At 52.2% G+C, this 23780-nt stretch overlaps 3 protein-coding genes across 11 annotated transcripts in view; 2 read left to right on the top strand and 1 right to left on the bottom strand.

Annotated features, from left to right (window-relative positions):
* Positions 1 to 1091: 1091 nt before the first annotated feature.
* LOC117650382 (focal adhesion kinase 1) lies at positions 1092 to 9444 on the bottom strand. 8 transcript variants are annotated; one of them, XM_034393815.1, is made up of 22 exons: positions 9103 to 9257; positions 8586 to 8636; positions 8309 to 8505; positions 8087 to 8227; positions 7530 to 8000; positions 7358 to 7435; positions 7049 to 7271; positions 6896 to 6940; positions 6310 to 6405; positions 6040 to 6225; positions 5740 to 5956; positions 5464 to 5654; positions 5176 to 5380; positions 5020 to 5099; positions 4358 to 4932; positions 3622 to 3756; positions 3416 to 3547; positions 3217 to 3316; positions 3012 to 3136; positions 2813 to 2919; positions 2546 to 2739; positions 1092 to 2463 (listed from the first exon to the last, which is right to left on the bottom strand). In XM_034393815.1, exons 3-22 carry the CDS (start codon positions 8474 to 8476, stop codon positions 2276 to 2278), a joined length of 3657 nt encoding a protein of 1218 aa, XP_034249706.1. In that variant the 5' UTR covers positions 8477 to 8505; positions 8586 to 8636; positions 9103 to 9257; the 3' UTR covers positions 1092 to 2275. The 8 variants fall into 8 exon arrangements, with proteins under 8 accessions (XP_034249706.1, XP_034249723.1, XP_034249714.1 ...); XM_034393832.1 differs by having other exon boundaries at positions 3416 to 3550; positions 4679 to 4932; XM_034393788.1 differs by lacking the exon at positions 9103 to 9257 and adding an exon at positions 9314 to 9444 and having other exon boundaries at positions 2276 to 2463; positions 3416 to 3550.
* On the top strand, positions 9427 to 11064 carry LOC117650415 (39S ribosomal protein L4, mitochondrial). Its single transcript, XM_034393842.1, has 6 exons — positions 9427 to 9655; positions 9839 to 10065; positions 10152 to 10376; positions 10456 to 10565; positions 10688 to 10761; positions 10847 to 11064. The coding sequence occupies exons 1-6, from the start codon at positions 9559 to 9561 to the stop codon at positions 10990 to 10992; spliced, it is 879 nt and encodes a 292-aa protein (XP_034249733.1). The 5' UTR covers positions 9427 to 9558; the 3' UTR covers positions 10993 to 11064.
* A 1417-nt stretch (positions 11065 to 12481) lies between these two features.
* The window catches only part of LOC117647463 (protein bark beetle), a 28809-nt gene continuing 17510 nt past the window's right edge, over positions 12482 to 23780 (top strand). For both annotated transcript variants that reach the window (XM_034389229.1, XM_034389212.1), the window contains exon 1: positions 12482 to 12659. In XM_034389229.1, the coding sequence (XP_034245120.1) occupies positions 12519 to 12659 (141 nt within the window). In that variant the 5' untranslated portion in view covers positions 12482 to 12518. The remainder of the gene's footprint in view (positions 12660 to 23780) is intronic.

Genomic DNA, 23780 nt, shown 5'->3' with positions numbered 1-23780 from the left:
GGGGCGGGGCGGAGCAAGGCCGTGGAGCGGCGAGGGGCCCCGCGCCCTCCCCGACGCCCTCCCCTACGCCTGGCGGGCTGGCGGGCCTCTCCGCCAGGTGAGTTGCCAGTCCCCTTCTCTTCCCCGGCTGCCCGGGGCTGGCGGGGCTGGCGGGGCCGCGGTGGTGGCGGTGGTGGCGACGAAGGGGGGCGCGAGGCCGCCCAGTCGTGGAAGAAAGTTCTTCTTATTGTATATCACATCACATGATTCGCCCCCCTCTCCCCCGCCCAGTGTCACCTGCCCGCCGCCCCGCCGCCCGCCGCAACAGGTGCAGAGTGTCATCCAAGTCCGTCCAAAAATTACGTCACGCTGCCCCGGGGGGCCGGGGGGGTCTGTGACACCTGAGGCTGATTCCGAACAGTGTCGTGTCGCTCTGTCTCTTTCGCACGTGCAGTGCGCCCAGTTCTCGTGAAATAGGATCATTGACTTGACACGGTTTTGTAACTAACAGATCTTTTTTTATTATTAATAATAGAATTACATGTACAATATAGATAGTTTTTCATTTAAAATTACTCTCATGGTAGATACTGAGTATTGATAAATTTTTTGTATCATGTACGCACCACAATAATACATATTATTTAAAGTAGATATAAATATAATGGTAATGACTACGGGATTGTGAAACTATGAGTAAAAGTTCATTTTAATTGTTCAAACCACACTACACTACATAATCTGAGGACAAAGATAAAACTGAAAATCAGAGAAGGGGCTTAGTCAAACACTACTTTAATATAATGTACATTAATGTATTTGAATTAAAGAGAATGTTAAGTCTGAAAATAACTTAGGTTAAAGGAGAAAAAAATCACAAAAGACTCTATTACATGTATTAGTTTGTCATTGTTCTACAAGTGGACAGAGCTTAAATTCAGGTAGAGGGGTGATACGTTTTAAGTAGATCTGTTAAAAATCTTATTTAAATTTTTTTCAAATATCAGACAATCTAGTGGTATAATCAGTGGCAAATTGTGAACAAACTGCAGCTCACAACAAAGGGAAAGGAACATTCTAGAAGACAGCCTTTCTGAACACATAATCTAGTGAAAGTCAAAGTATGATTGATATGTTATTGAACTTGCACAATAGGACAAATCACTACACTCGCAAAACAATACTAAAAAGAAACAAAAAATAAACGGGGTACAATAGGAAAACTCTAGTTAAAGCTGCTTGTGCAAGAGAGGGAAATTGATTTACATGTAATGCACAACACCTTTAATGCAGAAAATGGCAATGAAAATCAGACACTAAGCACTTTTCTTCATTGATTGTAATAAATATCCATATTAAACAAAGAAAAATAGAAACAAAAATGCAAGCATGAAAATGGAAAAGCACTGGAAATGAAACACTGAAACACAAACTCAGTCTCATAATAAACAACACATTACAAGTGCTAAGAAAAACGGAACTCTAAAAGTTTGTAAAATTGACAAAACGGCTAAATTTAAAAGCAGGTTAAAATCAAACTTTTAATAAGTTGTACAATCAAAAATCATCAAATCAATGTCATGAAAACTAATTGACATTTTTTAAATGTTAAGCACATTAGTGGAAGCACGGGCACAAATGCCTACTTCTTTGTACTATAAATCTAGTCCTCATAACTCCAAGAATAAGCACAAAACAAAATCCTCAGACTGAGTGTTGAGCGGAATGACACTAGGTCTCACTGACTAGTCTTCCAATTATCACAATAGAACATTAATACAAGGCCTTTTATCCATCAATACTGTAAATTTCTCTCTTAGTCTTTCTATAAAACTTAGAAAAGTACCACACAGTACAGCAACAAATCGAAGATGTTCTTTGCCTTTGGTTTCCTGTTTTCAAATAAAACACTTGGCACTGGATTCCCACAAGCCTTTAAGCACCGACACTCCTAATAATTAACAGTAGCTAAAAAGGGTTCTCCTTGTATGTCTTCATACCAGAAAGTCACAGCATCAAGCTTTAAAATGTTGAGTTAGGCCTTCTATAATAAAATCAAAAACAAAAAAATTGGACAAAGATATATCCACATAATTTCCTAACAGGTCAATTTCTAAAAACACAAACTAAACTGGAAAGTATGATAAGCTTTCTAGTTGGTCAATCCAACCACTGCATTAAAATATATTTTTTAAGTGCAGGAATTCAGAGTAGAAGAGTTCCTCACAAAACTATGATTGTAACCAAATAGCCCTGAAATCTTTCATGAAAATAGAGATTTATAAATGATTTGAGATCAAGAACAATCGGCTCGAGCAGGGGTTTGGCTAGCGTGAACTTTTTGGAGATGGTTTACGGGTATTCCTGATGCAACGTAGATTGGCTGTTCTAATGGATGTGGCTGGGGTTCTGGCTCAGCCGGAGGAGGAGGAGTGGTGGGTAAGACAATACCACTCATGCTATCAGTAATACAAACTGAAGGATCTGTAAAAGAAGAAAAAAAAAAGCAAATTACGTTATGGAAATTTGTCAAAGAAGCAGAAATTGATTTGTAAATAATACATACTGGTTGGGGTTGCAATGGAATCAAGGTCCCTTGCAGTTGATCCCATCGGGTCTTCGGGGGCAGGCTCAGGGGGTGGTATACCCCCATTGCAAATAATGCTGTCTACATCTGGGTATCGAATCCTAATTGAATCCACAGCATCCAAGAGATTCTTAGCATCCATGGCCAGAACATGTGCTGCTGAAAGCATTCCCCTAAACAAACAAAGAATAAAAATCAGACAATTCCAACATAAAAATTCTCTTCAAAACAAGCAGTTAAACTTACTTCCTGTAGACATTATCATGTGTTGTGGTGCTGTAGCTCTGAGCCAATTTCATTGCATTCACTAGTTCACTCATATCCTTGCTCAGAACCTTATGAGCCATTTCAACCTGCAACAAGAAAAATTAATATGCAGTGTCTTTATTTGGAGAAAGTGGTTCCTTCCTTACAAAATAAGATAAGAAAAAGACTCCACACACACCTCTCTGTGGGCAGCCATGGGGAAGAGAGGGACCAGATCATCCACACTTGTAAGCAACGCTCTCAAATCAACTCCGACTCGGCGAACCAGATCTAGGTATTCCTCTACATTTCCTTGTTGAACACCTATGAAATTTCATAGACAAAATGAAGCCAAGAACATCAGCATATGTATTAAGCCACGAGACACATGAAGAAAACCATACCTTGGGAGAGTGTCATCACAGCTTTGACCACAGCGGTGGTGCATTCATACACATTATCATTTGACCTGTCAAGATCAGCGGTTGGGGTTGGCTCCATTTTCTGTGGGAAAATAGAAGCAAAATAATATGAGTGCACAGCGTGAAAAAGATACAGGGCCATAATAATGAGGCAATTAAGACTAATCTCCATTTCATTCACCTTCACAACAATTGGCCTGTCTAAAGAGGCAGTGGAATGTTCTGAATGATCCGGACTGGGACCACGGCTTGAAGAGTCAATGCTTAGAGCTGCTGCTTCCTCAGACTCCGGTCCAATTATCGATAGACGCTTCTTCTGAGGGTCAAAATGACAAATTAGTAACAAGTTTAGCAACTGTAAGAGCAGGATGGGGATGCTATTCCTACCAAATTGTTTTCCTCTTCAGCAAGCCATTTTCCATCTTCCTCTGACTGTTTCTGCTGCTGCTTTAGTCGCTGTTCAATTAACCTCGCCTCTGTTTCGGTATCCAGAGCTGGATCTCCATATATTGTTGATTGAGTCTGCCCAAACAATGACAAAGAAAAAGTGATGATTCCCTGCAGTCCGCAAATCAAAACAAGGGAAAAAACAAAGAAAAGAACATAACACTAACTAAACAATAAAAATATACAAGTCATAACACTACAAGTGAGGTAATTTACAAGTTTAAAGCATGCAATCGATGAGGGATGATGTGGTCAAGTGATTAGTAGGGAGAGGATGTACTTTAAGTATGACACACCATGCAGAAATCTCAGCAAACCATGCTGTTACTGTGTAGAACCTAGGTCAAACAGAACTTCTAGAAAATAAAGTAGAGCATAGTCAAATCAATAACTCACAATATGTTGTCCTGAACAATCAAGAGCAGTGGAAAAGAATGCCAAGCAACTGACCTCCACACAACAGGTCACTAAACTAACATTCCAAGCACTATTAAAACACAGTTGAATCTTTAAAAAAAATCTCAAGTTAAAGCATTCTGAGAGGAAATAAAATGTGAGAGTTCAAAATTTGAAAGTGCAGAACAAACTTGTTTACAAGAGCAAATCAAAGCAAAGATTCTAAACTTGAAAAAGAAAAAAACCAAATCAAATTTCATGCAATGGTCGTGCCCCTCACCGGGCCCTGAGTGGGTGTTTGATCCAACGCAGTAGATGAATGAGTAGACAAAGTCATTGACAACTGAGAGCATGTGGATGCCTCATCCGAGTCATCTTTTAAAGAAGATGTAGATGCCACCATAGGAGCCGTCACCTTCTTAGCTTTGTTACGAGGAAGTGATTTGCGCATGATAGGAGAGGATGCCCCATCACTGACAGCCCCGAGAGAAGTTGATGGGGAAACACAGTCAAGGGTACGACGAGAGCTTGACAAATGGGGACTCTGAGTAAGGGAGCAGGTGGAGGGGGAATGACAGGGGCCCTTGTCTTTGAAATCTACCGCTAGAGTGTTGAAGGCAGAAGCTGGTGTAGTGTACACAGCTGGGTTCAATCCTCGGCTTTCATTTTCGCGCATCAGTTGCATCAGTACTTCTGGATTCTGGGCAACAATATAAGTTGATACACTAGGAGCACCAGCGGCTGTGGCATTCAAAGATGCAGTTGATGAGCAGTCTGCAGTGCCGAGAGGGGAATGACAGAGTGGGGGCATGCGAGACGGTTTGGGTGGAGGAGGGTCGTCAGAGCCTGATGAGCCTGCGGAGACAAACAGGATTTCATTTTAGAAAATGAAGAAAAGATAAAAATCTAATTAGGAAGCAAAGATAGAAAACTTGTACTAACCCCATGACATGGCTTGCACACGTCTGTTTTCTCTTCGCATTGTCTCTTGCTGTTGGCTACGCTCCTCCAACAGAATTTCACTAGACAATAAAGAATATGTATCAGAGCCCAAACTAAATTTTGAAAGACTCCTTTTATTAGACAAAACAAACTCACTTGAGGACTTCTTTGATGTCTTTGAAGCTTGGTCTCTTTGATGGTTCATAACTCCAACACAAGGACATTAGGCTGTAAAGTCTAGGAGGGCAGCGTGCTGGAAGAGCCAAGCGCTCTCCATTTTCGATTTTACCAATCACATCGTTATTCTTCACACCTTGGAATGGTTTAACACCAAGCATGAGGATCTCCCACATGCAGACACCTGTGATATCCAAGCAAGTATTAGGGTACAATTTATGTTTCATGACACCTTAGAAAATAGTTTCCAAGTTCATCTCGACTAACCAAACATCCACACATCACTCGCAGTAGTAAATCGCCTAAAATTTATGGATTCAGGTGCCATCCACTTAATTGGCAATTTTCCCTTCGAGGCCTTGTAGTAGCTTTGGTCTTCAACCCACCGAGAAAGACCGAAGTCTGCTAACTTGACACAGTGGTTGGAAGAAACAAGTACATTGCGAGCAGCTATGTCCCTGTGGAAAGTCAAAATTGTTAAGTAACAATTTTTTAGGATGTTGTGAGCATGTTGTCTCAAATGAACTTGGAGCTGAAACACACCTGTGAACAAACTTTTTGGATTCAAGGTAAGATAAAGCTGTGCTCAATTGAAATGAATACAAAAGTAAAGTTGAAAGGTCTAGTCGAGGTGAATTCTGTTGGAGGTATGCACGAAGCTCTCCCAGTTTAGCAAGTTCCATTACTATCCATATGGGACTATCAGAACAAACACCAATTAGACGGATAATATGTGGATGGTGAAATTGTTGCATGATATCTAGAACACAGATGACAACAGACTCAAAAATGCTTTTATGATAGGGATACTTAACAAGGCCATAAGCTCATAAAACAACTCACAGGCCTCCTCCAAAAACTTTTCTGCAGTTGCAAGATCTGCATCTGGCTTGCAGGTTTTAATTGCTACAGGAACAATATGTCCATCTTTACTAGAGCGGTAACTGCCTTTGTGAACATCACCAAACTGGCCTTCACCAATTGTTTCAGCCAGTTCCACTTGATTACGAACCAGCTCATAGTCACGTGCTGAAATTATACAACAAAAGCACCATTAAATCACACCCTCAGGAGAACAAATTAATAAAATCCAAGAATTTGAAAAGTACTCACTTGCTGGGGTTGAGTAGTCACCTTCTTCATCAACAATTTCAGCATAGTCCTCAGCTAAAGTTGGACCACCTGACTTTGGTTTGGAACCTTGAGCATCTGAAAAACATGAAGAAATGTATAAACATGCCATGATACTGAAGACATACAAAGATGGAGATGACAGGATCGTGTGCAGCACAAGCAGATAAATTTTATGAATTCATAATATAATTACACAACCATTAATCTAAGAAGTAGCTTAAAAATTCTTCTGAACACAATCAAACAGATGGTTGTGAAAATGTTTTAAACATGCAACTGAAAGTAACAAAAACATAATACTCAACGCTCAGAAACTAACAAAGCAAGTATACAGTAAAAAAAGTCTAAAAAATCTAATAGCTTTCTAAACCAGCCACCACATATATCTAAACTGACAAAACACAACATATGTAACTAATCCAATAAGGTGCTCCAAAATGTAAATTTCACAGAAAGACGGCTTGCTCAATAGGAGTAAAAAGCTTCTTCCTAAGTGTGAAAATAAAAAATTCTATCAAACAATCTATGCAACTATGTGACTCTGAGACTCTGAACCCTGACAAACCTTTAGTTGCAGCACAAGGACATGGATAACGTTTCCAGAGTGCAGCTTGAAGAAAGACACAGTAAGATAAGTAATAAATAAGGCCCTAATAGATTTTGTAACAACAAAACCTTGCATTAGTAAATTAAAAATTTAATGTAAATTTTTTTATACCTTTACGATTCCAAAGTGAGGTGTTGGTGCCCGCCAGGAGTCGGCAGTACCCATCAATCAAGTCAGCAAGACTCTCAGCAGCCTCCATTGAAGCACAAGTTACTGTGAGAGATTCTGATGTGCCCGCAACTCGTAACTGCACCATAGCCTTCCGATGAGCTTCACATTCTGTCATCAATGTCTGGATTGCTTGAATTCGAGAAAGCTCAGCCATTTTAGAGGGCTGTGGACCATGGTAAAAGGGAGGACATGCTGATTCATTCATGGTAAAAAAAATTAACTTGAAACAATGGGCAACAATGATCTTACTGTTGTGGCCTGATGAGTTACATAGGAAATTCCAAGACTAGGTCCTATCACAAGTTCCACCGGAATTGACCAGCCCGACTGCAAAGGTGACAAACAAACAAGACAAAGATTAGCTGGATAAGTACAACAAACAACAGATTTTAAATAATGAAAATTAAAAGGTAAGACTTACACCAAGGGAAACATGAAAGCGTTCGTGATCAAATTCAGTATTACTCCGCAGCAGCTCCAAGAATCGAAATGCAGCGTCACGCTCACTTAATTTTGCCACACTTTTGAATTGTGACTGCACTGCTTTACGGATAGTTTTGGGTTTTGCAGAGTCAATAACTGAGCGAGGGATGAACCGATGCAGTCCAACTTCTTTTTCAAGAAGCTCAAAATTACTTTTCCTATCTAATGCCACATGAGCCATGTCTTTGAAATAGTAACGCATATGAAGAACACCCAATTGGACTGCAAGGTCCTGGTCCACCCCAGGCGATTGCTTTGAGAGATAATCATTGGCAACCTGATCATAATAGTAGTAAAATGTAACACGGTCCTGCTCATATACACTGCTAATGTCACTGGGGTGATATCGGATCCTCAATTCACACTGCCACTCTGTAAGAGGGTGCTTGCTAGTATATTTCTCTTGGACCTAAAATAAAGGTAACGACATAGCATTAACAAGATGTTTGCAGGAAAACATTACAGAAGACATTCAACAAATTAGAATGTACGTACCTGGGACATGGTCATGTCTTGATGGAGCCAGTAAAATTCTCCTGAGCTTGGATGCAAAATGCGGACAGCATACATTAGTTGATATGGGCGTTGAAAGTCTTGCTGACTGCCCAAATTGCTTGTGACAAGGAGGATGATACTCTGTTCAGACCCCGACAAGAAAATCAAATTATATAGGATGAGCAAATTACTTATCAAGAACTATTGTGTGAATTATACTACCTTGATGTCTGTTAAATCCCCGAACTTGACAATGTTAAAGCTGCCGTTAAGTAAATGGACTTTCAATGTTGACTGTGTGTTGAGGCCTAATTTGGTTTCTTGCAGTGGATCTAAGGACCCCATGGCTGCTGCAGCCCCCAATGAGGCCTGGCTCCCCTTCAGACTCATGCTTGATAGCCGCACAGAGCAACGCAACGCTGCAAAGCATACATTTCAATTAAGTTACACCGCAAAAGAAAGAGTATATTACATATTTTAAACATGCATTCAAACTTACCGTACCTTTGAGGGAAAAGTTACATTTTGATGAGCACTAGCAACAAGATACCTACAAGAAAGAAAACAGGACAAATTGATAGCACATTTAAATCAAAGGAATAACACTTTATGACTGCTTGATCAATTTTAAGATACAATGATTCATAGAGGGATAGAATATGAAGTTGAAGTGCAGACAAAGGAGCTTAAAAATAGAGACAGTGGTAGAAAAAGAGACATTGACATCCCGAGCAAAACTGTAATAAAATTTTATCATGTCTCCAGCTGAGAAAAAAATGCCCATTTTGGTTATGTCAAATAGTAACTAACAAATCACAAAAAAAATCCTGGGCAGTGAAAGGTGATGAGGGTGGGTGCCAGTTTTTTCTGAGAGAGCGGCGAGATGGCACATGCAGAAATTAACACCTTCCAGACTCATTGACAAATATTTGGATGGGACCAGGACCGCCCCGTCCCCGATTCAATGCTATTTGAAGTCGCTCTTATGATTTCATTTCAAAGAGTCAAAAAATTACCGGCACTCTGGAGGAAATTGCTGCACCTTTGAGAGCTTGTCAAAACATAAACGTGACGCTAAATGTCAAATTAATTAAAAGTATTCCATTTTTGACACTGTTCACGTAAACGTCCTGGTGTTGTGGGGTGTGTTCCAGATTCGAGTACAGCCGATGCACTGTAAATGGCCACATCGGTTGAGCCTAGATTGGGAGAATCTCACTAACTTACCTTTCTCAAAAATAAATAAAGTTCCAAAATCTACCTAATACAGCCCGAAAGCAAACATTTTCCCGAAAATACGATGGACACACTGTTTCTTTTCTTCTGTTTCACGACACTGTGAATAATGGTCATTATACGCAGAATCGGCATGGCAAAGCAGAGCAGCAGCCGACCCAAGGAGGGGAGGTTATACTGACAATTTTCTGCTCTTTATTTTGCTGGAAATTGTCGCGCCACAGAATAGGTTTAAAATGTTTCGCAAACTAGTGTGCAGATTAATACGACCCGCTGGTTACCCACAGGCTGTTGCCCGATTTAGTTCTGTTCAAGAAACTTATCCAGATGAAGGTGTGTTACTGAGATGATAATGTTTACTTTTACTTTCATGTTAACTGATGTTTTGTTTCGTAAAAATATATCTTTTCTTTTTTTTCAAGTTTCTACTGCTTCCATTATGTACTTGATTTTACATACTTGTTGCCTTCTGAACAAACTGGTAAAATGATTTGCGTACTTGTTTTACTATTGCAGCTAGCAAAGCTTCTCAACAATATTTTAACACTCCAATGATAGTTGAACGGAAATTGGAGTTCCCTACCAAGGATGGTCGCTCGAGAAGAGCTTGGGTTGAAAATATAGATTCAGTCGAGGAAAGGAAAGTGGGTATGATTGACTTGCATCCAGAGATTTTTGCCGTCCAGCCCCGAATCGATATGATCTGGGAAAATGCAAGGTGGCAGATGAATTATAGGAAAGTGGTACGTATACATTTGTCTTAGATACTGAAGAGCAAGAAAAATATTCCTTTACGTGCTGATTACCGTTTACCTAATTTTTGTTGCAGAATTTAGTTCAAGTAAATTCGAGAGCTGAAATGAGGGGCGGAGGTAGAAAGCCCTGGCAACAAAAAGGCTTAGGAAAAGCTCGTCATGGCAGTATACGTTCTCCTATTTGGTACAATGGAGGCAGCGCTCATGGTCCAAGAGCCCCAACAACTAAGTTCTACATGCTTCCAATGCACACTCGTCTATTTGGTTTGAAGTCTATGCTTTCAATAAAGCTTGCTCAGGTAAGGTTTCCTCAAAATTTTAAATAGTTTCATCTCTCACAGCACAGCCTAGTGTTTATCAATTTTTATTTTTTTTCAGGATGATTTACACATTGTCAATTCACTTGACATACCCACCAATGACCCCACATACCTCCTAGATCTAGCCGAAGAACGACTTTGGGGACCATCAGTTCTATTTATTGACGAGTATGAAACTTTTCAAAACACAAAATTACAATATAGATATTAAACATCATTGTAGCCATCTCTTGTTTTGATTTTTTGGTTTTATTGTTTCTTTTTAAAGCTTATTTTTTATTCTCTTTCAGCACTGATTTAGCTCCCGAAAACTTTGCTGTAGCAGCTGACTCAATACCACACATGACCATCATGCCTGTTTATGGTGAGTTTTACTGTTGTACCGTTACATGATTTATGATGCAGAGTAATTCAAGTATATTAATCTCATAAAATGGTCCATTTTCCAGGTTTGAATGTATTCAGTATGCTGAAGCACGACACTTTAGTCCTCACCTTGGCTGCGGTTGAAAGAATTGAGAAGCAAATGTTATTTTTCATGAACAGGGCTGACAGAGCAAAGTTTGGCAGGAAATTCCTGACAAGTCAAGTGTAAGGCTCCCGTGGGCCATTTCTGTTATCATTAATTTTCTGTTGAATATACTTTCTAAATTAGGTGTCCAAAATAGAAATACTTTATTCTTTACCCGTCCCTTTTCTCCCGATGTTACCTGGCGTTACACTCCGCGACAGGTGTCGCCCCTAGAGTTCCACGATTAGTCTCCCGCTCGCGCCTGTGGGTAGGCAACCCATCTGGCCGCGGCGTAGCAGGGGCTGCCTACCCGCCGGGCGCTCCCTGCGGACCTATAAAGTCTAGGACTCTACGGACCTACGGCCTGCCAGGCTTAGAGCCACTTGCTGTTCACTGTAGTATCGAAGCATTCAGAGTCTCTCGCCCCCTCTCTCACACACACTCGTTGACACGGGTCAAATTTGTTACTGATTGCTTTGTTGCTGATTTTAGTCCAAATTTATTTACATTTTGACGTGACAATGGTACGGTTTACATTCTGTCCGCACCAGCTGGACTGGGGAATTCCAAGTTCAAAAAGTCCAATTTTTGAAAACTTTCCTCGTGAAATTTGGAAGGGGAGCAGCAGGTCGGGCGGGGGGGGGCGGGACCGGGACACTTGAAGTCTCGAAGTACCCGTACTGGCGGTGGGACGCGGTGGGCGCGGCGGTGCGGCGGGAGGGGGGAGACGGGACGCCCCTGCCCCTACCGTGCGGCGCGGCGGCGGCAACGGACGAACGAACCAAACGAACGGACAGTCTTTGCCAGGCAGCGCGCCCGCCAACTACCTGCCCGTGGCCCCGTGCGTCGAGCGTCGAGCGCCCCGCCGCCGCCCTGCCCAAGGCGCCCAAGGCCCGCACACCGGTGCACGCCCTGCGCAAGGCAAGCAAGGCCCCGCCGCCCCAAGCCACTCCGACCGAACCGACGCGATCGAAGCGATCCAGTGCCGTGGCCTGTCCGTCGCCATGGCGACCACGTAGACCGCGGCCCGCCAGCCACGCCGCGAACCGCCCCGCGAAGTGCAGAAGCCGAGACCATGCGTGTGTGTGAGTGCCAGTGTCAGTGAGCAAGAAAACAAGAAAGCGACCATGTGGATGTTGACGGTGGCGTGCTTCTTGGTGGCGTCTGGAGCGCACGCCCAGCAGGGCAACTGGGGCAACTACCAGCCCGCGCCGCCGCCCCCGCCCGACTGGCACCGCGACCCCTGGGTGCCGCCCCCGGGGCAGGGGCTGCCCCCAGGACAGGGGCTGCCCCCAGTGCCGCCCCCGGGTCAGGGGCTGCCTCCAGTGCCGCCCCCGGGACAGGGGCTGCCTCCAGGACAGGTGCCTCCACCCGCGTGGCCGCAGCCGCCGCCTGAGCTGGACGTGGTGGCGACGCCGCCGCCGCCCTGGGCCGCGCCCGACGTGAACGTGGTCCCCCACGGCGCCGTGTCCGCCGGCGACATCCCCTGGCGGCCCGACCTGGCGCCGCCGCCCGACCCGCCGCGGCCCCCGGAGCTGCCGTTCCTGCCGGGGGCGGGCCGCGAGCCCACCGAGGTCCCCGGCGGCGTGGTGGCCAACCGCCAACAGGTGATGGAGCGCGCGCGGAGCCCCTACCTGCTGCGCGAGGACCTCATCATCGACAAGACCGGCGAGCTCATCATCGAGCCCGGCGTGGAGGTCCGCTTCGCCCCCATGACGGGCATCACCGTGCACGGCGTCCTCACGGCTAGGGTAAGCAAGCGAAGCAAGCACCCCGTCATGCGTGCTCCAGTTACGACATCGCTGACCCCACCCACCCGTCGAAGGCCGACGGCGACGGCCATCGGCCTGACCTGCTCCTGGCAGCCCGGCGGGGGGAGGATGGGGGAGGGGAGGGCCTCCAGCACGTCTTCCAGCGCTTCCAGCCCGGTGGCATGGAGGGCCACGGCGAGTACCCCACCCACCCACACGTGACTAATCCGCCGTGGTGGCTGCTCTAATCTGGAAGCAAGCTGGAAGCCTGGAGGAGGCGAAGGAGGCCGCGTACCGTTGAGGTGCATTCCTCGGTGCCTCGCCCCAGCGAGCCCAGCGCACCGACCAGACCAATCCGAATGTCTTTTCTTGCGGACACGAAATGTCATTCAGAGGGGCTGGGTCTTTTCTCTGTCTGTATGTCTATCTATCTGTCTGTCTGTCTCTCTGTCTCCGCGCTTGTCTGTCTGCAACGATAGGCGTGTATAGTCCCTGTATTCCTATGCTTTTTGTCAACGATAAGACTAAGAGCGTCGAAGCAAGAAGCAGTCTTTACACCGGCCGGTGCCTTTGCCTTTGGCATCCACCATGTGGCCACACTGCCAAAATTATTCTCCAAAAATAGTAAAACAGTTTTTTGCGAGTTGCTGTGTGTTTTTGGGATTGCGGCCAGGAGGGTCGGTTCGCGGAGTAAAGTCTTTGCCGTGAGCCTGTGAACCTTCCCTCACGGCCAGCCTCACACACTGCTCGCTTTCTGCAGCGCGAGCGGCGTTTTGCACGGGGTTTGCGCAAGTTAGACAGGTATTATTTTTTTCAGACAGGCGCGTTATGGTTTTTGGACGGCCGCCACGCTGTCCTAGATTCGGGGCCAAGAAGTCGCGCCGGGCCTCGGAGAAAGTCCTGGACTCGCTTCTTCTTCTCGTTTTTCTTTTTTCCGAGGGCCTTATCAGCAGGCACGCTCCGCTACCTTGATTCGGCACCCCACCGTGGGCCGCTCCCGAAGTGCTTCGTCGTTCTGTCTCTCTCGCACGCCCTCGGGCCAGTTGGGCCGCCCTATGGGTGCGAGAGGGACAGAGATAGTACACTGTTGGCGGTGTTCCGACCGGCGTGCAAGTCTCCGAGAATTCGGACACCACACTGCCGGATGGGTTCGCCTTGACCGACGGGCCGACCACCGGAACGCCGTTCGGAACGCGCCCGACGCGCCCACTGTACGCGGTCAAACGCGGTCATTGTTACCCGACCGGCCGCGCGGTTCCAGGCAGCCGCCAGGCAGCCGCCTCGCGAACGGAACGGACCCGCCGAGACCACAGGGACTTTGCCCCGCTTTGCGTGCGCGTGAGCCTTGTTTGCGTGGCTCTTGATGCTGGCCGGGACTGTACTGGCAGTGTACTGGCGTTTTGTGCGGACAGGACAGGATGGGGGCGGGGAGGGTGCGGCCTACGGCCAGGTAGGGAGGCTTTCAGGTGAGGAGTCGAGTCACCCGCCGGCCGCCCAGCTGATGCGTGTGAGCAGACGGGCAGACAGGCGGCCGGACGGACAGCACTGCAGGAAATTATTAGTCAGGAATGCTCCGGGGCGACTCCCTGCCCGCTTCCTCCACGCCACTCTACTCCATGCACGCGCAGTAGTGCGGCAGGTTCCTGCTCCGTCCTTCCCGTAAGAGGATAGCTTCCCTTTTACGTCTTCCACTGTACAAGTGCACCTGTGAAAGGCGGCAGCGTTCCTAAACGCCGTGACGGATTTCAAGAGACACCAAAGATCACCGCCCCCTTCTCGACCTGCTCAACCCTACCGTCACGTAGAGTCCTAAAGGGCCTGGGCCTTTAGGACTCTACCGTCACGTGGCTCAGAAACAGCCAACAGGGGAAGCCAAAGAAGGCCCCACTCCAGGTGGCTCACTCCGGAACGTCGCTGTCGCCGTGGTCGCTTGCATAAAGCGCCCGGAAAACGAAAAGACCAGAACCGAAATAATAATTCTCGTTCTGGGGTTTCGTGACATGATGACACGCCGCGCGAGACACTCCGCGTGAGTGCAGCCAGCACTTTATTCCGCGCGCGACCTCTGTCTGTCTCCCTCCCACTCGCACAGTCGCACGTGCCCGCGCCAGAGTTGGGTCACGGAGCCGTCGCGAGCCGTCGCCGTAAACATGACCATCATCTTCACACACGTGGTCTGCGGCGGCCGGGCCCAGAGCGGGCCCTGTGACGGCGCCTGTCTGTCTGTCTGTCCGTCCGTCCGTCCGTCCGCCCGCATCTCGCGGCCTGCAGCGCCCCAGTCCCTTCCCTCCAGACAAAGGGCAACGGCATTCTTTCGGACCGACTCGCGACCGCCTTTACCTTTACCTCATCCAGACGAACGGACAGACGGACGAACAGACAGACAGTGCCTTATCGGCGCGACACGGCGCGATGTGAACGCAGCCACGTAACCTCCGCGTAGTGCCCGGTGCAGTGGCTGCCTACGGTGTGGCTAGCGTAGCGCTTGCAGTGGCGAAGGTGCAAACCAAAGTGCAGCGGCATGCAGCTGCCCCCCACCTAACCCGGCCCTGCGCAGCTGCAGCTGCCAAGGCCGCGCTGCCGCGTTCGGCAGCGAGGCTGCACACTGGAAGGCTGCTGGAGGCTGCTGGAAGCTGCAGCGCACAAAGAAGTCCCCTCTCGCGGACGAATTAGGGACGATCTTTTCTATTTCCGAGTGCAGGTGGCTGTGGCCTCGGCGGCGGGCTAGGCCCACCTGTTATCAGCCGGACTGATAAAGCAGCCGAGGCCATGCGTGCCTGTCTGTCTGTCTGTCTGCCTGTCTGTCTGCCCGTCTGTCGTTATCAGGCGAGGGTACTCTCTGGAGCGGTCAGCGGCCCGCACGTGCAGCGCACGTGGAAAATGGGGTAGGAAGGAGAGGAAATACTCGATAAACAGGTCGGTATGTCCCACACTGTGCACACACACGCGCGCGCGCACACACACACACACACACACACACGCCGTGGCACGTGTGGGTGCACGCTTCTGTCGGTGGAAAAAGAGAAAAATGATCTGACGACGGCAAACAGTTTGCCCAAGAAATCACCGTTCCTGTGGACTCGGTGGCGGGGGCGGGGCCGCACTCTCTCACCCACCCCTCTGGTGCAGGGCCGGCGGGCGCTGTCGAGTCTTGCGCGGCGCTGCACAGTGGGCCAGAAGACCGGTGGGGGCGGCCAAAACTCTCGACGCGTTTTGAGCTCCAGAGTCGCGACACATGTAGCTCGAACCGATCGTGTGACCCCACCCATATGGATTGCTCTGCGAACGAGGTTTCCATTGGTGGGGTCACACGTTCAGCTCAAAACGTGTCTAGAGTTGTGGCCGCCCCCACCGGTCTTCTGGACCCCTGTGCGCTGCGTCCCGTTTTGCCGGCATCTTCGTATTTTTGACAGTGTCGGTGGCTCCGCTTTTCGGGCGCCGGGTTCGCTTTCCCCGGCCCTTCATTTCGGCAGTGCTTCCGTCGCTCTGTCTCCCTCGCACGTTCACGCGGCGCCCCGCCAGGCCGCCGGTGCGAGAGAGACAGAGTGCCGACGCGCTGCCGATTACGGAGGGAGCCCTGCGGACGGGACACTTTCTGTAATGTCACTGCAGTGCAACGTGCCTCCACCTACCTCCACTTAGCGCCGTCTAGTCGAGCTGGTTTAGCAACCGCCTTGCCTGTTGCGCGTGCCACGCCGTGCTGGTGGCGGCCGGAGGGTGGCCGGAGTGCCTAACCCTTTTGCCCCCGACTGTACCACGCCACTGTAACCCCGGCCCCAAGGTCAAGCTGGTCAGCGGGCACCGCCAGGGCACCGCCTGCCGTATAATTAGGAATCCTCGGCGCCAACGAGCAGACCAAGCACCACAAGGCGTGCTCGTCGCCCTGGCAGCTCTAGCTGTGCTCTAGCTGGCCAAGAAGGCCCTGCCCTCGGCGTCTAACGAAGCAGGTCATTTCGCGGGCGCCGCGCCGTGCTTCCAGTGCTGTGGCGGCCCGGACGGTTTCTTAGTGTAGTACCCTGTGGCCTTTGTGCATTACGCCCTGGCGCGCTGGAACTGCGGCGCCGTTAGCCCGGCACCGCCCCGCTGGAGGGCAGCCTGGAACAGACCGGAGTCCGACTGGAGTCTAGAGAGGGCCCGCGCTCACAATTTAGACTCAGTCAGCTCTGTTTTGAGGCAGTAGCGTCTGGTAGCGTCAGAGGCAGTCTTGAGTCAGCTCGGCTGGAGTCATCCTGGAAACATCCTGCCCGCAGGCAGTCCCAGTCGTCGCCGCGAACGAAAAGTGTCCCCGAGCGGGGCGGGGCGGGGTGGGGCGGCACGCCCCGCGGTTGGCGTGGCGTGGCGTAGTGCGAGTTTGTGGTCAGGGCGCGCCCTTGCCAGCCTTCGCCAGGCTTAACTGTTTCTAACTCTTTGCCTCCAGTTTAGAGCCTGAGCGCCGAGCGTGTCTAAGGGGCGCACGGCGGACGTTAATGGCGCGCGATGGCGCTCAAGATCGGCAATAAGTGCCTCTCCTCGTTACGCCAAGGTGCGCCAAGGTGCGCGAAGCGCACGGCGTCGTCATGGCGTCGTCGCGGGCCTGTGGCGCCTGCGGCCGCGGGGGCGTTGTCGCGGGCAGGCCCTTGCCCTCGGCGTCCAGCGTCCAGCCTGGCGCCCAGGAATGCAGGAACGTTTGGACTGGGAATCAGTTCAATTTGGCCAGCCAGCACTGCACTGCCGTGCGCTGCACTGCAGCTAGGCTCCACGGCTGGCCGCGGCGCGGGGCGGTGGCGGTGGCGGTCAGGAGCGCGGTGTTGCCGGACGCAGCGCCGCGGCGTTGCCGCGCCACCGCTTGTTGTTGCCGGAGCCGCGATGGCGAGCCGGCCAGGTGAGGTGCGGTGAGGTGAGGTGGGCGAGGAGGTGCACCAGCCAGCGACTCGGCGCTCGCCCGGTTTCTCCAGCGAACGGGTACTGGAGCGCTGGAGCGGGGCGGGGCGCGGGGCGGGGCGCGGGGCGGGGCACCGGCCGTGGCGAGCCGGCCGCGTAGCCGAACAAAGAAATGCAGGAGGGAGGCGTAGAGGTGCAAGGTAGCAGTTCAAAAAGGATTCAGGACTGGACCGCTGCGTGCCCCGCCCCTCCTCTAGGGCCCCACCCCACCCCGCTTCCGCTCTGGTTCTGGCTCCAGTGCGTACTCGTTGCGTATGTACAGTGTGTACCCACCGGGACTCCTGGCGAGCGGCCCAAGAGGCGTCGTCCTGGAGCGTCCCTGGAGAAGATCTCCTTTGCCGAATCCTGGCCTGGGGAACCACCCAAGCGACTCGGAATCCAGGCTGAATCTCGCACACCGGTGTCCCTGATCCTGACAACCCTGCCAAGGCTGTAGGACTCTAACACGCGCAGCACGGCGAGGTGCCGCTGTTGTTACGCAAGCCGGCGTGCAGGGCGTGCAGGGCGTCAGTTTGACGCACAGGGCGTCCAGAGCTTCCAGAGCGTCGCGGGGGCGGCCGGCGGGCCTGCGGACTCCAGCACTCCAGCGACTCCAGCCACGTTTTACAGCGCAGGCACGACATCGTGGCCAAGGCGGCCTCGCGGGAAACAACGACGAATAACAGGACCCGTTAATAAAAACTCGAATTTCTCTGGCGTTTGCGAGGGTTTGCTCGGTCCGCTCTCCAGCCAGCCAGCCAGCCGTGTTCTCCAGCGGGTGACCTCCAGGCGGCGACCGACCGCTCGCCAGCTCGCCCTGCGCTCGGCTCGTCCTGGCTCGTCCTCTCGGCGGGCACAAACCGTCGCCCTGCCCGGACGGCCTGGACTCCAGACACCCCTTTCCCCCCTTGTCCGGTCACGCGCGCCTCGTGACGCAAACCGGGCAGCGCGGCGCGGTGCGGCGGGGCCCAGACGACCGCCAACACACCGAACAAACCGCCGGAGATTCCAGCGTGCCAATCGCGGTGCAGGCCTTGCAGGCCCCACCGTCCCCGTCGGTCCGTCGGTCGATCGACAACGCCGACAGTGCGTGCGTGGCACGGCGTGCGAGGAATAGCGTGCCGACGAATTTTCATCACGGATGACGCGAGGTGGTTGTCTGTCATTCCTGGAAATCGCTGCAGTCCTCCGTGAGGGGACGGCGTCGTCGCGTTATACAGTACGTGTTTTGTGGCCGAGGCTATGCGCTGTCGTTTGCTTACCGAGTGGTAGCCGAGGTAGCCCGGAGGGGTCCGGAGGGGCCGATCTCTGTCTCTCTCTCTCTCGCTCACGCGGGCTGGAGGAGGAGGAAGCGCTCCGTATTTACATACCGTACACCTCCACCGCGTCGACGGGGGAGGCGCAAGAAGGAATCATGGGAGCACATCAGTCGTCGGACGGGTCAGCGCGCACGCCGCGGCTCCCAGTGTGTGTGGAAAGTTAGAAAGCCCGCGTCACGCGTCGATGAGCGCGTGGTCGTGGGTTCAAATCCCAGCGGCGGCGGTCGTTTTTGTCATTTGCCAAAATGAGGTGCGCAGACGCACTGCACAAAAGCCCCGCCCCGCCCCTTTCCGGGCAAATTGGTCGCATTTTCCGGCCGACTTCCCCCGCGCCGCGTCGCGCCTCGCCGTCGCCGTCCCCTTTCTGGAGACCATCACGGCGAGCCTGCACTGCAAGTCACGGGGATTCTGAATAACGGGTCGATTCGGGAAATCATTTGCACGCCGCGGCAGGAAGTCACGCCAAAACCGCTGCACGTACACTGTCGCTGCACTCTCAAAGTCAATAGGTATTTTTAATTTTTTGGGGCGTTGGCATAATTAAAAAAAATACTATTCATAAGTTGTCTGTATTTTTGCCGCGTACTTTGCCCAGCGCCGAGGATGTCGCAAACGCCCCCGCTAATAGTCTAGCCGTGTTCGACGCCCGCGAGTACGCAACAAGAATTCATTGACCCTCTCTCTCTCTCTTTCTCTCTCTCCCTCTGCTGGGCGTGCTGCTTGTCAGATCGCGAGATCGCCAGCGTCAGCCTGTCCGTGTCAGCAGTGGGCTCGTGCTCCGTGAGTCAGCGCTCAGTCAGCTGACGCGCTCGACGGCGTGCGTGGAGTATCGGGGTCATTTCCCTCGACCGCGAACGCTTTCCGAAAATTGCCCCGCCGGCGCCGGGATTCGAACCACGTGCCGCTGGTGCTGCTGGTGCCGCGCGCGGCCGAGTCGTGAATGGGAGGCGGAAGGGGGAAGTCCGCGTGCCGCGTCGCGTTCCGCGAACCACGCGATGCCTGCGATGCCTGCCGCGATGACGCACCGTGTGATTCAGACGAGGAAATTTGGCGGTGGGCCTCGAATTATGTCAGTGGGTGAGGCATCGCGGTGGTACCGGCGCCCGCACTGTAGGGCCTTACGGTGTGGTACAGTACGACGGCACGGCAACGGGACGGCGGCGAGCTCCTCCAGGCCGAGAGCGTGGACCACGGCCTGGACGAGGATGGAGGCACGGCGGAATGGAAGAGCACGGCCAGGATCGTCTAGAAACATTCCTGGGTTACTTCAAAAAAAAATTACAAACCAATTTTAATTTTGCAAAAACTTTTAAAAATAAAAACAATTTTGCTGCGCTTTAACAATTTTGCCCTTTGCTAGCTCGTCCGCGAAACAGCCGACTCGAACTGAAACACGAGTACCAAAGCAAACGACCCGAGGGGAAAGTCTGGTCGGTTTTATGCTTCCATCAGATCTGGGCCTTGCACTCCGAGTACTTCGAGTGGTGTATCAGGATCGTTGGCTTTATTCATCGCGGGCATGACGGCGGTCTCGGTGGCGGCCAGCCCCGCCAGCTCCGCAGCACGGCCAGCACGCCCACCACGCGGCATCGCGTAGCGTGGCGGCGTGGCGGCGCGGCGGTGTGCCCGGCGCGCCGAAGCGCCTCGAGAGACCCGTTAGACTGCAGATGTTGCTGCTGCAGACGCCAGGCGGCCAGGCAGGCAGCCAGGCTACAGCCAGGTGGCGACCCGGCCCTGGCTTTTAGGCCCTGTCCTTGCAACTCGCGTCATTACTGCGAACTGAAGCCACTCTTCGCACAGCTGTGACTCAGTAGGTCCTTGGTTAGGTTAGGCTAAGTTCGCCGGAGTAGTATCAGGATCGGGTGTCGCTTGTCGTTCTCGCCTCCTCTATGGTTACCTGCTGTACGACGGGCGCGCCAATTTCACTTGGGAAAAAAATATTCCGGCCCGCGGGGATTAGAACCCGAGGCAGGCAGGAGACAGTCGGTCCTCTCTCGGCGCTCGGTTCCACTTCAGGGACTCCGCAGGCAGTTTTCTCCGGTGCGTCACCGTCGTCGTCGTCGTCACCGTTGTACTTTTTTTCCGCGCCTGTGCCGACCTGACCCTCGCCGGAAAGGAAAACAACAAAAACAACGACAACAAAGTTTTTCGGGCCAGGGGTGAACGGTATTCTTTTCCGTGTGTGCAAAGTTTACTTTGAGGCGATGCAGTGTGCATGCCGGGTGACCAGTCCTGGAGAAGACTTTCCTGGAGAGGACTGCCCTGGAGAAGACTGTCCTGGAGAGGACTACTGTATCCTGGAGAAGACTGTCCTGGAGAAGACTGTCCAGGAGAGGACTGTCCTGGAGAAGCTCGCCCACGACGCGCATCATCATCAGTGCGACAGAGACCGAGTCGTTTTTCCGGTCGAGCCGCCGCGCGTGTGCGAGAGAGACAGCCGCTTTTCTCACGATAGTGCAACAAGTGCACACAGAAGCGCGCGGTGAGAAGCGGGTCACACTGTCAAAAAAATGAATGAGTCCGAGAAAGGGAAATAAAAAACGTTATTTGCAGAGCGGTGTTTGCCGGCCGGGCCCGCGGCGCGGAGATTCGATCCCGCGAAAAACACGGCGCGTCATTAGAAGGTGGGGCTGCTCGGCCGCTCCGTCGCTGCACCATTATCAGGGCCACGCCCCGCTGTCTCTCTCGCTCTCGCGGCGCGGCCCCGCAGTACCGGCCGAGAGACAAGGACGGCGCTACTTCCGCCGCGATAACGATAGCGATAGAGTGATGCGCCGGCAAGGTGGAACCCCGGCACGGCGCGGGTTCGAATCCCGGCAAGGTCGGTCATATTTTCTTCTTCAAAAGTGTGGTTTGTTTAGCACCTAGTTGTAAGGCGGGCACGTTTTGTTTTCGGCCTCGAAGGCCTCGAAACGGCTGGCTGGAGGTCCAGTCATGCGCGGGGCACACGGCAGCGAGTTGCGGCACTGTGCATTTCCTGAGGTGCGGTCGCGGAGGCTGAGTCACATGCATCGGCCGCGGCCTTGCATCACCAGCGCCAACACCAACAGCAGCCAGGCAAGCGAGAGGCAAGCCAGAGGCAGCGAGCACTAGGTAGGCCGGGCCGTGGCGAGCCGAGCCGCGGCGCCGCGGTGCCTTCTTTGGCGCACGCGTGCCTCGGACGACCCTCGGCGACGACGGCGAGGGGACAAAGACGACGGAGACCGAGGCGGCCAGCGGCGGCGGCCACGGCCAGCCAACCCTGCCAAGCTGGAAGCGCCCGGGCGGCAGGCACACCCGTAGAACTCGAGTGCACGCGGGTTGCCTGCGAACCGGGCGCTCTACGCGCACTCCTGTCTGTCCGCGTGTTGGTTTAGGTCGTTGGCCGCGGTGGCCGCGATGGGCGGGGCTGGAGCGGGCTGAAGGGCCCACGCCATTTGGGTCAGTAGTGGGGTCGGGCCTCGGGTCGGGCGCCGCCTCGCCGCCAAACCGAGGGGCAGTCTAGGCAGCCCACCCTCGCCGGGACGGCCGGGACGGTGCGTTCACACGCCACGCACCCTTTCTGCATAACGGCCGTAAACTTGCACGCACAGGTCGATAATCGCGAAACTTTGACGGCTGTCTCTCTCGCACTCGCGGGTGCGAGAGAGACAGAGCGGCGTTTCTGACGCCAGCGAGAGACCGCTGTGTTGGTGCGACTGATTCAGGCGGCGGGGAAGCGGGCACGTTGCGGCACGTTGCTAGACGGAGAAGGAGTTAGTCATCATTGAAGCTCGTCTGGCCTGGCGGCCTGGCGGGTCCCACACAGTGGGCCAAAAGACCGGTGGAGGCGGCCACAATCCTAGACGCGTTTTGAGCTCCTGAGTCGCTAAATGGGACTCGAACTGAACGTGTGACCCCACCAATGGATTGCTCTCTGAACGAGGAATCTATTGGTGGGGTCACACGTTCGGTTCGAGTCCCGTTTCGCGACTCTGGAGCTGAAAACGCGTGTAGAGTTTTGACCGCCTCCACCGGTCTTCTGGCCCACTGTGCCTGCCCCGCCTCGAAGCGCGCGGTGCCTGCCCGTGTCCGACACGGCCGTGTCGCCCGGGCGGTGCCGTGAGTCACGCGCTGTCTCTCTCGCACTCACGGGGCGAGCCGGGCGCTGGCTTGGCGCTGGGTCAACGCGTGGGGAAGGTGGAAGGTCGATAGGGCCGTCGGCGTCCTGGACTCGGACCGAGACTCGGGGCGGAGGCGGTGTGGAATACACAAGTCTGCTGCTGCACGTCGCTCCGTCTCTGTCGCACTCACGGGCCGCTCCGCAGTGCTCGCTGGGTGCGAGAGAGACAGCACCGCGAAGCACTGTTGGAATATCAGCCCGCTGCCAGGACGCTCACACGCTGCCGTGCATACAACGCACCGCCCGCTGCAACGCTGCAGCTCGCTGAACACGAAAGGCGTCGTTATGAGCAGCAAGGCGGTGGGGAAATTCCGAGAAATTCGAAGCCTTGAGTCAGGGAGCCGCGTGCCGCGAGGGCGCTAGTTGTCAAAGTCGCTTGGTGGCTGAAGGTTTAAGGACGGCCCCCGAAAAGGAAGTCGGGGCATTTCGGCGCGCGGTCACCGTTCAAACCGCGCAGCCATTTGTCCTAGTGGAGCGGTACCGGAAGCCGGCTCGGTACACTGCCAAAACAGTGTTTGAAAAGTAAATAACGAAATGGAGGCAAAACAATGGACGCGGCCGAACCTCGTCGACGGCGACCTTCTTATTATCGGTGGGTCGAAGCGAGGGCCCCGTTGCCCAGCGGTAAGATGCTCCACTTCGCTGTTCGGAAGCGGGACCTCATCTCCCGCCCGGCGACGCGACAGTTGAAACCATTTTCTTGCCGTTCAGAGCGAAATTCCTTGCAAGCGCGTAGGTATTATTATTTTTTAAAATATGCAA

This window comes from Thrips palmi, unplaced genomic scaffold, assembly GCF_012932325.1.
Source record: "Thrips palmi isolate BJ-2018 unplaced genomic scaffold, TpBJ-2018v1 HiC_scaffold_10, whole genome shotgun sequence".
Classification (NCBI taxonomy): domain Eukaryota; kingdom Metazoa; phylum Arthropoda; class Insecta; order Thysanoptera; family Thripidae; genus Thrips; species Thrips palmi.
The sequence above is the reverse complement of the archived record's forward strand: the minus strand, read 5'-3'. Positions and strand labels throughout refer to the sequence as shown.